Source organism: Paramormyrops kingsleyae, chromosome 17, assembly GCF_048594095.1.
Source record: "Paramormyrops kingsleyae isolate MSU_618 chromosome 17, PKINGS_0.4, whole genome shotgun sequence".
Taxonomy (NCBI): Eukaryota; Metazoa; Chordata; class Actinopteri; order Osteoglossiformes; family Mormyridae; genus Paramormyrops; species Paramormyrops kingsleyae.
This window is the reverse complement of record NC_132813.1, coordinates 10,051,795-10,063,642: the sequence shown is the minus strand read 5'-3', so window position 1 is coordinate 10,063,642 and position 11,848 is coordinate 10,051,795. Positions and strand designations below refer to the sequence as shown.

Genomic DNA, 11,848 nt, shown 5'->3' with positions numbered 1-11,848 from the left:
TGCCTCAGGGGAGGGTAAAGGGTGGGGAGGAGGGGTGTGGATAGGATGCTTTTGTTGGGAATGGGGGGAAAAAAAATCTGGGAGTGGGGGGGGGGGGAGACAGCAATTTGATGTCATTTTGTACAAGTGGTGTGAGGTTTGCTTGTTTTGTTTATTTAGGGGGGCGTATGAATTTCTCTACTTTTTATTTTCCCAGGGTGTTGCATTTCCATCCCCTGTTGGGATGTTTTTTTTTTTTTTTTTTTTAATTTTTTTAAGAGGTTTTTATTTCAGGCCCGGCCTATCCTGCCACTCCCCATTCTTTGTCTCTCTCTCTCTCTGCTGGCCGGCAGAGGCCATGCGTTGCCAAAGCCGCTGCTCTGCGTGGGGAACACTGGGACTCGGTCCACGAGAACTCTGAAAACCAGCTTCCAGCCTTAAATCCTGGCCCCGTACCCCAACTCCTCAAACTGAAAAAAAAAAAAGTCAGGAAGAATAGTCCGTTCTTCTGTTTTTGGGAGACCCCTGTTGGTGTCTGAGCTGTGCAATGCTACATGGGAATTTCTGCTTCTCAAATAAACTGAAGTGATTTAAAACTGGAAACTGTTTTATGGTGGGGTTTTTTTAACTCATGAAATATTTTGAATGACACCTACATTGAATTGAAGGTGACAGGGGCCACAGTAAAATGTCGTCAGTACTAATTAAGAGTGTGTGCCTTTGCATGTTCTCGTGTACCTTAGAAAACATGGATCCTTAAATGTAATGGCTGAGATCAATTTTAGCCTCGAATTCCAAACGTTTGAAGAATTTGAAAATGTATTATGGCTGGTTACCCGCAGCCTTCAGACCTGAATCGGTTAGTTCAGGGTGGGCATGGAGGCCTGTTCTGGGGTATTTTTTTCCTTCAGATGAGTAGGATCAGGGATATATGGTAGAATGAGTTATCCATGCTTTTGGACCAGTGGCTTTCATCTGGTCCTGGGGATTATGGGGGTGGCTTCCTTCATTCAGCATGATTTGGCTGAGCTGTTAATCTCATTCCACTATACATCAAACACCACAGGTGGATAGTTCAGGTGCACATAGTAAAAATCCAGACCAAGACTTTGTTTCAACCAACCAGTTGCGTAATCTGTGACCTGATTCTATATGCTCAACTGGGTGGTTGAAACAAAATCTTGTTCTGGATTTTTACTTTCTGTGCCTGAACTCCACACCTCAATCACACACTTACTAACAAACATGGACAAAGTGTAAACTGCATATATTCAGGACTGTGACGGTATTGAATTTGGGTGTTCATTGGAATTTCAGCTTGGGCACACAGTAAATGGATTCTTTTTTTTGCATTCTATTTGAAGTGAAGTTTGACAGTTCAGTAAACCATTATTTGCTGACTCTTGAAGATTCCCCGAGTGCAGTGAAGGCCCAGAAATTGATTTGTGAGTATATTTTCTGTGCTGATAACCTATTACGTTTAACAATCCACCTCTTGCACAACTGCTCAGTGTGTCAGCCTATGTGTTAAATGTTTTTACTGTCTTCACAGCATTAGTTGTTAGAAACCAGTTGATATTTTACACTTTAAAAAACCATTAAGCAAGCAAATCAAGTATGACAGCTGGGTAACCTGCCTGATTGGCTGTTTCCTCCTAAGCAAAGTATCCCCACATGAAGATGGCCACGGCCATCATAATAAGGGCGTTGCTATTGACGACGTGTTGCCACTTCGGGTCCTCTGTGATGCTGGGTAGCCGGTCAGAACTCTCCACAGCTTCTTGCTCTGTGGGTTCTGGTGTCTGTGTGGAACTTACGCCGCAGAACCATCCAATCAGGCGACTGAGTGTGGACTGGGACCCACCTCCATCTGCTACGAGTCAAAAGGGAAACCAGACTCATGCAACACAATTGGCATATACTGGTTAATGAAAAGGATGAACTGTTACTTCAGGTATTGGGAAGGAGACGTGCTTCCATACCGCTGAGAAAAAACCTACATTGATGCAGCGCTAAGGTGCATAACTGGCTTTGGTTGCTATCATCATCTTTCTCACCTGGCTGCTCACTGATCTTCTCAGCCGCTTCCCTGCGGGCTATCCTCCCACGCTCCTCTTCCTCCCAGTCCAGGTCATCCCTTGCTTCCTTCGAGTGGCGGAGGCTGAACACCAGGCGGTGAAGCTGGTTAAAAAGAAAGGATTACCGAGCATCTCTGTAAAAGAAAATCCCAGGGAGTAGACAATTGTAACCCTTCTCTCTACCGCAAGTCACTTGACGAAAGCATCAGACAAATGAAGCTAAAATGTAAATGAATGAATCTTCCCAAGAATATAACTTCCTATAAAAAGAAGGAAATGTTACGCTAAAAAAATCTTTAACATACTATCAGTTTAATTCATGTGGGGAATAAATCTGAATTTGCAGAAAGATCCCTTAAAATATCACCCAAAAACCAATAATCACTTTTATCTCATGATTTTGTTTTTACAGCTGATAAGCACCGTATCAGGCCTTGGCAACCCTGATCCAGGAATGCCGGCATCCAGCGGGTTTTCCATCCTACCTGATGAGTTACTATCTGCCTGAGATCAGGTAGGAATGAAACCTGCTGGGTACCAGCACTATCTCTGCCCTTTGTGCTGAGTCAGTAAAATACACACTTAAATTGGTACAAATGGTCCTCCATTGTGACATTTCCTACACACGCAAAAACACTGAATTACAAAGTAGTATAAAGTTTTCAAAAGTTTTGCTGTTCCACATTTCTGTCTGGAAATAAATTAAGATATGAGGTTGTGAAGCATATCAGCTTGTACTGTCACTCAAACCATGTAGCTGGTTTAAATGAGGTTGTAATTGACAGCATATAGTTAATCCCACGCGCTACACATTCCTCCAAATGCTAGTAAAAACAGGTCATCATAAACATAGTAAAGACCATCATTCTTTTATTGTTTTAAATACTACTTCGTGGAGGGGTGGTATAATGCAGTGGTTAGCACTGTCACTTCACAGCTGTGGGACCTGGGTTCGAGTCTCCGTGTGTGTGGAGTTTGCATGTTCTCCCTGTGCCATCGTTGTATCTGCCACCAAAGTGTGTGTGTGATGTAATGGGTTGGCACCCCATTCTGGGTCATTCCCTGCTTTGTGCTCATGGGCACCAGACCTCCTGTGAACCAAATTAAAGAAGGTGGACGGACCATTTTTAGAGATTTAATGGGTTAACAAAATTAAGTCATTAATTCTACATTATGTAGATATTACTATTAGCAATTATGCTGTAAAGCTGATGGTCCATGGAAGACAAGATGTTTTTAGCAGCAACTGTAAACATGTTGCATAAACAAACATTTCCTTATTATGCAAGAATTCCTGGCTGAGAATGAGTGCTTCAGCTACTAGACTGTTAACATCCTGTTTCAGTTGGTACAGGACAAGGAGACAAGCACGGGTGAATTAAATGTGTGGCTCAGGTCAGACACCTGTGAAACGTACAATAACACAGCAGTTCTGTATTTCTGAGTGCTCCTTAGTGAGGAGTGAGGGGCGATGGCTCACGTGTCTGTCTGGGATGGCTGGCGTGCAGTGGCTGATGAAGAGCACCAGGATGCCAGTGCAGAGGAAGAGCAGCATTGCAAAGTGCAGGTAATGGAAGCCGCACACCAGCGGGGGGCAGTCTGAGGGGAACAGGCAGCTCCCCGTCCCAAATGTGAACTCTGGGATCATCCGGCACAGCCCCATGCTCAGACCCCCGACGAGACCCCAGAAAGCCCCCTGAAAAAGGAAGTATTGGAAGAGAAAATGAATCAAGGCTAGTGTTTAATATGTTGCCTTAATCCACAGTAGCACCAATGTCAATATAACTTTAATTCACTTTGCTGTAACGCAGAAATTGTCCTTAGGATTAGGGTGACCACCTAGGGACACTATGAGCTACAAATTGCTTTAAAACCGAAAGGCTCCTGTACTTGGCTGAATAGTTCAATTCTTCTACTTTTACTGGTTTGTTTCCTTGATTTAGACTGTTTCACATTAACATTAGTGACACATGCTTGATTTCAGGAGACTGACCAATCAGCACACAGCAAGAACTCGGAGCTGAAGTGAAATCCAGGTCTTTTTAATTGAAATGGTAGTTTGCAAACCCTGTCGTAGCTCATAGTGTCCCCACTGACCTGGATCAGCCTACCTTAGATAAAGCTTAACTTTGGAAATAATAATGAAGCTGTCCATTGTCACATATCACAGAAATTGCTCACTGTACTGTCCATAATTCCTCTTAACACCAAGCACTTGCTGCTGGTTCTTCCCTCACCGGTTCGTTGACTCGCTTTACAAATACTGCAAGAAAGAAGACTGCAGCGATGGGCGGGGCCAGGTAGCTGCTCACTGATTGGATGTAGTCAAACAGCTGACCACTCTGGGCAGCCTGTACTACTGGGATCCAGCAAATACTGATAGACACAATGCAGAGGACCCACACTCTGAAAAACCGAGAGAGAAAGAGAGACGGAGGGTCACTGGATAATATTCATCAAAATGACAGTTTTGTTGGTGACGTTTCTGTTGGCGCATGATTGAACATGCCTGACAAAAAATTTGATTTAATATATATCTATCATCAAAACCTCATAAAATAGAGACATAGGCACTGTTTATTGATACCGAAATAAGTCAGTCACACACACACACACACAGCTAGAAGATACAAACCTTCCCACGATCATCAGCTCCCGTTCACGGGCCTGTGGTCTCAGACGGGTCCAGATGTCCATGGTGAAAAGGGTACTGCTGCTGTTGAAGATGGAGGCTAGAGAGCTCATCAGGGCGGCTAGCATCACTGCCAGCATGAGGCCCCTCAGGCCTGGGGGGGGGGACGATTGTGGAAGGGAAGCCAGGAAAGAAGGGCAGCAAGAAAGCAATCGGGGGAGCAAGGAGACACATACATGTACTTCAGTGATTTTGACACTGGCTTAATCTATTTATCTATTTATTGTAAACCAAGGGGTGTCAGAGGACATGGATACACTGGTGGATTTAAGGAGCCCAGCACTTTATAGGGACCCCAGAATATGAAAGATTATACTTTATACTGTTGAGGAACATGGTTCTCCCGTGAAGGACCCCTAACATGGGACCCAAGGTTACATTGTCTGGGGGCCCAGAATTTCTAGGTATGCCCCTGTCAGGGGCTCGTATATTTCAATTGTAATTCTAATTTTATATTTCAGCTGTGGATCCTGAATTGAAATGAAGAAATATGAACAAAATAGAATTTTCATCAGTTTCTACATTAAACTTAGTGACTGTGTGGGACTTTCATATACAGTGCCAGTCAAAAGTTTGGAGACACCCACCCATAGAAAGGTTTATTTGTTGTGGGCAAGTCCCACAATGTGTGTGACACTCAAATACTTCACAGGTAAATCCCACAGTGTGTGACTCTCATATACTTCACAGGCAAATCCCACAGTGTGTGACTCTCATATACTTCACAGGCAAATCCCATAGTGTGTTACTCTCATACTTCACAGGCAAATCCCACAGTGTTTGACTCTCAAATACTTCACAGGCAAATCCCACAGTGTGTGACTCTCATATACTTCACAGGCAAATCCCACAGTGTTTGACTCTCAAATACTTCACAGGCAAATCCCACAGTGTGTGACTCTCATATACTTCACAGGCAAATCCCACAGTGTGTGACTCTCATATACTTCACAGGCAAATCCCACAGTGTTTGACTCTCAAATACTTCACAGGCAAATCCCACAGTGTGTGACTCTCATATACTTCACAGGCAAATCCCACAGTGTGTGACTCTCAAATACTTCACAGGCAAATCCCACAGTGTGTGACTCTCATATACTTCACAGGCAAATCCCACAGTGTGTGACTCTCATATACTTCACAGGCAAATCCCACAGTGTTTGACTCTCAAATACTTCACAGGCAAATCCCACAGTGTGTGACTCTCATATACTTCACAGGCAAATCCCACAGTGTGTGACTCTCAAATACTTCACAGGCAAATCCCACAGTGTGTGACTCTCATATACTTCACAGGCAAATCCCACAGTGTGTGACTCTCATATACTTCACAGGCGATTCCCATGCTATTTAAATACGCTTGTCGATCAGGTGGGGTTCTCCCAATCGAAAGGCTGGCGGCCGCATCATGAGTGGAAAGCAGAGGTCTCCGAAACAGGTGGCAGGGAGCACCTTGAGTATTTTCATTAGAGTATGAAACTACATCACCATCAGGCATAACAGACACCACCAGCTTGGGGTAAGCGATGTTGGAGCAGCCCACCTCCGTCCCGCAGACTCGCTTGCATATCTCAGGAACCACACAGGCCACCTCGTCTGCCGAGAGAAGGGGGGGGGGGTTCACAGAGGCCTGCTTTGGGAAAGTGACTCAGAGGCATCACTAGAAATTTCTGAAAAAGGGCCTTTTCTGATTTTAATCAGGTGACCAGAAAATCTATGTCAGGGAGGACACTTTGAGCCAGGACAGGATTTGTAGAGTACCATTTCAATGAAAAGAACCTGGATTTCACTTCAGCACTAAGTTCTTGCTGTGTGCTGATTGGTCAGTCTGCTATAATCATGCATGTGTCACTAATGCTAATGTGAAACAGCTGGATGAGTCTTTCAATCAAGGAAGCAAACCAGTAAAAGCACAAGAAGAACTAAGCTATTCAGCCGAGCAGTTTTTTAAAGTAATTTGCAAAACCTGAAGTGCCGCAAAGTGTCCTCCCTGACATGAATCATCTGATCACCCTAGATTTTAACAAAAAAATTAAGGAGAACATACTATTTAAACCAGCTGATGTACATTTATTAGGGGCAGCTAAAGACCATTATTTGGTGGTAAAGCTACCCTAAAACAGGCCTTGTGATGCCCCAGGGAGAGTCTATTGGCTTTATAACACGGAAAACATCAAAACATCGTCTCTGAAGCATTAACAAATTGGCCAGTTGTATCACTGCTACATGATATATTAATCTTACTGTAGCCAAAAACCACAGTTAGCCTTGGATGTGACCTTTTTAATTAGGGCTATTAAAACTGTATTTCATAAGGTTACCAATACCTCTAAGCTATTTGTCGCTCATCAAATAGAACGTTGTGCTAATATTGCAAAGGTTGTGGGCTCAAATCCCAGGGAGCACACATAAGTCGTAACTATTCCTTCTACTGTAAGTTTCTTTGGATAAAACCGTCACATAAATATTACATATATTTACAGTTATTAAGATGCTCCAGTAAGACATGTACAACCATTAAGTTATTTTTGTGCTCAGGTGTAATTTGGTCTGACTCTTCAGATAATGATACGCAGGGCACGTTTAGGGCAATGTTGCCAACCAGGTCGGACAAAGGGCAACTCATCTGAATCTGGATGATCGCGAAAAGTTGCCCACTGCCGATCGTGGTTTTTCAAATAGAAATTTGTTGCCCAATATCAATGGCAAAATACCCAAGCAACATCAATCAGCAACATTACCCAGCAATATGTCTCTAAAAAGTTGTCCTGGGCAACGTCACCCTGCCACTTGATTGGACGGAGGCCGTGAGGAGGACTAACCGGGGTAGAGGGCCCTGCTGATCATGCCAGGGAGTACCATGAGAAACATGGGCAGCAGTTTGAGGTACCCGCACAGGATGCAGCCAGCTTTCACGTGGCTGAGGCTGCGGCCAGCCAGGCAGCGCTGGACAATCACCTGTGAGGACAAAGGTGTTGGCGGTTGGCGGCGTGTGGCTTTACCCGTCGGTGCCATTAGTTTTGCAACTTCAGGTTAATAACTGAGGAGCAAATTTCCCAAAACTCACTCAGTCCACTTTTTAATCGTTCGTGCGATGAGATTGCTGTCGACCTTAAGTCAGGCTTCCTCATCACATGTTACTGCATTGGCAACCGAAACTCACTTTGTCCAGTCCTGTTATCCACTGAAGAACAGTAATAAAACAGTGGAAGAACTGAATTCACTGAGTGAATTTTGGAAATCTGATCTTCAATTTTACTTTGCCAGAGCTGGAGCGACTAATATTAAGTTTAAGTAGGCTTAAAATGAATAAATATGACTGTGTGGTATTTTGCTGCCTGTGCATTTAGGGACTGAATAAAAACAATGCACATGTGATGCATTATCATTTATTGTCAGTGTTTTGGCTGTGGGGCATTTGTTACGTACTTCTGCTGGGACCTTAAGTGTCTGTCTTTTCCCTTCATATTGTATTTTATCCATTTAATCCAACTCTATTCATCCGCCCAGAGTAATTTACTGAGTCAGTGTGTATCCCCTGCATAGTGTAACCTCCTCGATGTATTTTCATATATCCATTAATCCTCCATGACAGCTTATCCAATATAGGGTCATGATGTTAATGGGGAATCCCAGGGCGCATGGCAGGGGACACCCAGGGTAGGATGCCAGCCCTCTGCGGAATGCACAGTCACACGCTTTGGGAAATGTTAATATACTGATGTAATTAACTGCATGTCTTTGGAGTGCAGAAGAAAACTAGGAAGCAGAGGAAGAACTTGCACCATCTACGCATAGTACCAGTGGTGGGCTTTGGAAACCCTTAAACCTTGAGGTGTGAGGCCTGTTATGCAGCGTTTCCCAATCTGGTCCTCGGGGACCCACAGTCAGTCCATTTTTTTTTCTCCCTCTGAGCTCCCTGCCAGACTGGAGCTGGGAGGGAGCAAAAATGTCGACTATCTATGGTCCCCAAGGACCAGATTGGGAAACACTACAGTAATATATTTTACTTGCTTAATATCCCCAGTGTACATGACAGGTAGCATCGGCTCACCTGGTCGCTGCACCAGTACCAGCTGCCCACGATGGCGATGCCAAAGATCACTCCGGGCCAGGGTAGGTCCCCGTTCACCGGGTCTCGCAGCAGGTGGAAGGCGTCACTTCGTGGCTGGTAGCATGCCAAGGAGATGTTGTAGAGCTGGGGTTGTGGGGATTGCCTGACGGTAGGCAGAGCCTTAGCGTACTTCTCAAGTAGGGCACTGTAGCCTCCAATCTTCACGAAGGCTGGGTATTGCGACAGAAGAAGGGGTTGTGTCTGAAGCATGTACATGTTTCACTTATTCGCAGGAGTGAGTATCTGTCCATCATTCTGTTTTCCTTTATTGGTGTACATTATTGAATCACCAACTGGGTAAGCTTGGTTATCAGTGGTGAGCCGGGTTCCGCTAATCTGCTAACTAGCAAAGCTAACCTTTTGGTTAGCTATGCCCACCACTGGAATCTACCCGCTTTAATGAGATACCAGTCTACTGCACTCACAGCCCTGGAGATGTGAGCCAGCTGTGTTAGTCAACGTGCTAGCAAAGGAATGTTTCCTTTAAAAATGTCAGCATCAGTTTTTCAGTCTAAATAACTCAAAGAGTTGGGGTCAAGGAAATGCCCACTACTGCCGATTTGCATATTTTCCTGTGTGCTACTGTGTTTGATTCTCGGCGAGTTACTCACAGAAACCCGTGAGGACGAAGGCTCCGACGATGATGACAAATGTCTGGACGGTGTCTGTGTACATAAGGGCAGCCAGCCCACCTAAAACGTAAACGTGTAGCTGATTATGTAGTGCATAGAGTCAGCATGATGTATAGACTCATTTATTTATTTAATAGTCACTATATCCAGGGCTGCGTGACCATTATATATGAGAATAAGTGTAACGTGGAGCCACTGGCAGTATATTCAGACTAATCTGCAAGAGCTTGTCAAGATTTCAGGCTATTAGGCTTAATAGTCACGTCATTAGACTAATAGAGTATCAGTGTTTCAAAGTGATGTCACCTGTGACTGAGTATAAGGCTGTGATGGACAGCAGGGCAATTACAGATACATAGATATTCCATCCCAAAGCCTGCTGGATGAATATCGCTCCTGAGAACATGTCGACCTGAGAATTAAAGGCAGAAGGAGAGAGGCAATGAGCGAGAGAGGAGCTAAGACCTAATCCACACCTTTTTTTCATAAAATCAATCCGTCTTAAACAGCTGCTATTTAACTGGACAATAAATTACCCCTGTTAATGGGAATCACATCTGCCTGGTATGGCTTTATAAATATATAAAAAGTAAAATGCTACATTGTGTCATTTTATTATTTAGACGTTTTTCTGCTGACGTTGCTGGTTACAAGGTCCAAGCTACTTTCACTTATAACATTCCCATAAGGCTTGGCTGTATAAGTCACATGAACTGCCTTAACCGAAAAAGCCATCGGCTTTATGGCAGACAGATGGATGTACTCACGGAAATCTTGGTGAAGATGTAGAGGAACAGAGAGATAACGGATAAGTACAGACTGATCCTGTTACCTCCGAACCTTTTCTTCAGGTACTGAGGCATGGTAATTACCTGCATCGTCAAGGCAACAGGAGGGGAAACAGGGGAAGAGTAGAGCATAGGACTGACAAGGAAGCAAAATTATGGGATGCTTTCCAAAGAATCTGTCAGATCCCTCTAAATAGTTAAATTGCAAATGGAGTTGTTAAGGAACTTTGTAATTTCACATTTCTCCTGCTGATAATAACATTATAGAAGGATCATTCTTAAACATGTCTTCTACTCAAGAGTATTCTCCAGCTTAATAATTATATCCTAAAATTTTGGAGCATGGTAATCGAGGTACTCCTAGTGTTTGTCGTTAATAATCCAACTCACCCCAGCAGTCAGATAAACAGGGACAAAGAGCCAACCCAGCAACAGCATGATGAAGAGAGCCTGAGCAAGAAGGGCAATGACACGAAAAAGAAAATGTTTAACCACATCTATTACCATCCCATTCGTAAGCTTCCAATTTAGCCTATGGCGTAGTGAGGGGAAGTGCAATTACATTCCATTCGAAGCCCCCGACGGCGATCCCGCTGGCCGCTCCGGTCCCGGCCAGCCCGACAAAATGGCCGCTGCCGATGTTGCTGGCAAATAAAGAGGCGCCCACCTGTTACAGGGAATAGCCAGAGAAATGGAGACGAAACACAAGCATATCGCTGAAGCTCTTTAAGGATGTACAGTAGGAGTAGGGAATGAAGAGGGTTGTCAAAAACCAAAAGATGGGATTAATTTTGAGGATAAAGGAGAAGGAAAAATTTGCCGTATGGATGGAAGCTTTCGACAGCTTTCCAATATTGTTGAAGCAAGTGACACAACATTGCGGACAGTGTTGTCCTTCAATAACGTATGACTGAATTATTATTAAATTAGTGTTCGACTTTGTTCTCTTACCGGCCACCAGATCATGGTCCGACCTGCTAGAAAGTAACCCCTCACCGTGCTGCGATTAGTCCGGAACATGGACTGCAAGACAGAACAGCCGATTTGCTCATAATGAGGGTCCTAGTGAGTAGGTTCACGGATTGCCAATGTCATATCCATGATGCGACATATTTAACGACAAATATAGCACGTATGCACTCAAATATACACATGAAAGCCATGCCTTAACTAGCAAACTTGCAATGTAAGGGACATAATGGACGTACCCAGATTCCCACGCCAATGACCATGAGGAAATAGCCGACGATGACAGTGATGTCGGCTGGGTTGTTGATGGTCACTTTTGTGCTGATATTTTCAGATGCCGGCTTCTCCGTCTCGGTCCTGGTGTCATAGACACCTTGATCCATGACAACAATGAAGAGCAAAAATCAGCTAAAAACCTGAAGTTTCCTTCTTTGGAAGCAATAAAATCAATGGCTTTCAAAATAGTAATTCAACAAGTCTCTCCTGATACAAAACAGGAAACAGAGTGATAAGGGAAGAAACTCCTATGGATTTTTGCAGATTTTCAAAGAGACAGGGGGATGGTGACAGAGTAAGGGTGGAGGTAAAGGTGGGAA

The 11,848-nt window shown here is 44.0% G+C and overlaps 2 protein-coding genes across 4 annotated transcripts in view; one reads left to right on the top strand and one right to left on the bottom strand.

Moving 5' to 3' along the window:
• fbxo46 (F-box protein 46) overlaps positions 1-8,127 on the top strand; it is a 15,163-nt gene extending 7,036 nt beyond the window's left edge. Inside the window, exons 3-4 of one of the 2 annotated variants that reach the window (XM_072701721.1) lie at positions 2,470-2,571; positions 3,513-8,127. In XM_072701721.1, the coding sequence (XP_072557822.1) occupies positions 2,470-2,473 (4 nt within the window). In that variant the 3' untranslated portion in view covers positions 2,474-2,571; positions 3,513-8,127. Of the gene's footprint in view, positions 1-1,343; positions 1,425-2,469 lie in introns of both variants that reach the window. The other variant, XM_072701720.1, reaches the window with a different exon arrangement.
• On the bottom strand, positions 206-11,848 carry slc5a2 (solute carrier family 5 member 2). 2 transcript variants are annotated; one of them, XM_023833433.2, is made up of 15 exons: positions 11,492-11,848; positions 11,235-11,306; positions 10,846-10,950; positions 10,674-10,733; positions 10,263-10,367; positions 9,802-9,907; positions 9,475-9,555; positions 8,804-9,033; positions 7,572-7,707; positions 6,238-6,345; positions 4,693-4,843; positions 4,295-4,463; positions 3,538-3,753; positions 2,037-2,160; positions 206-1,852 (listed from the first exon to the last, which is right to left on the bottom strand). In XM_023833433.2, the coding sequence occupies exons 1-15, from the start codon at positions 11,633-11,635 to the stop codon at positions 1,635-1,637; spliced, it is 2,025 nt and encodes a 674-aa protein (XP_023689201.1). In that variant the 5' UTR covers positions 11,636-11,848; the 3' UTR covers positions 206-1,634. The 2 variants fall into 2 exon arrangements, with proteins under 2 accessions (XP_023689201.1, XP_023689202.1); XM_023833434.2 differs by having other exon boundaries at positions 206-1,849.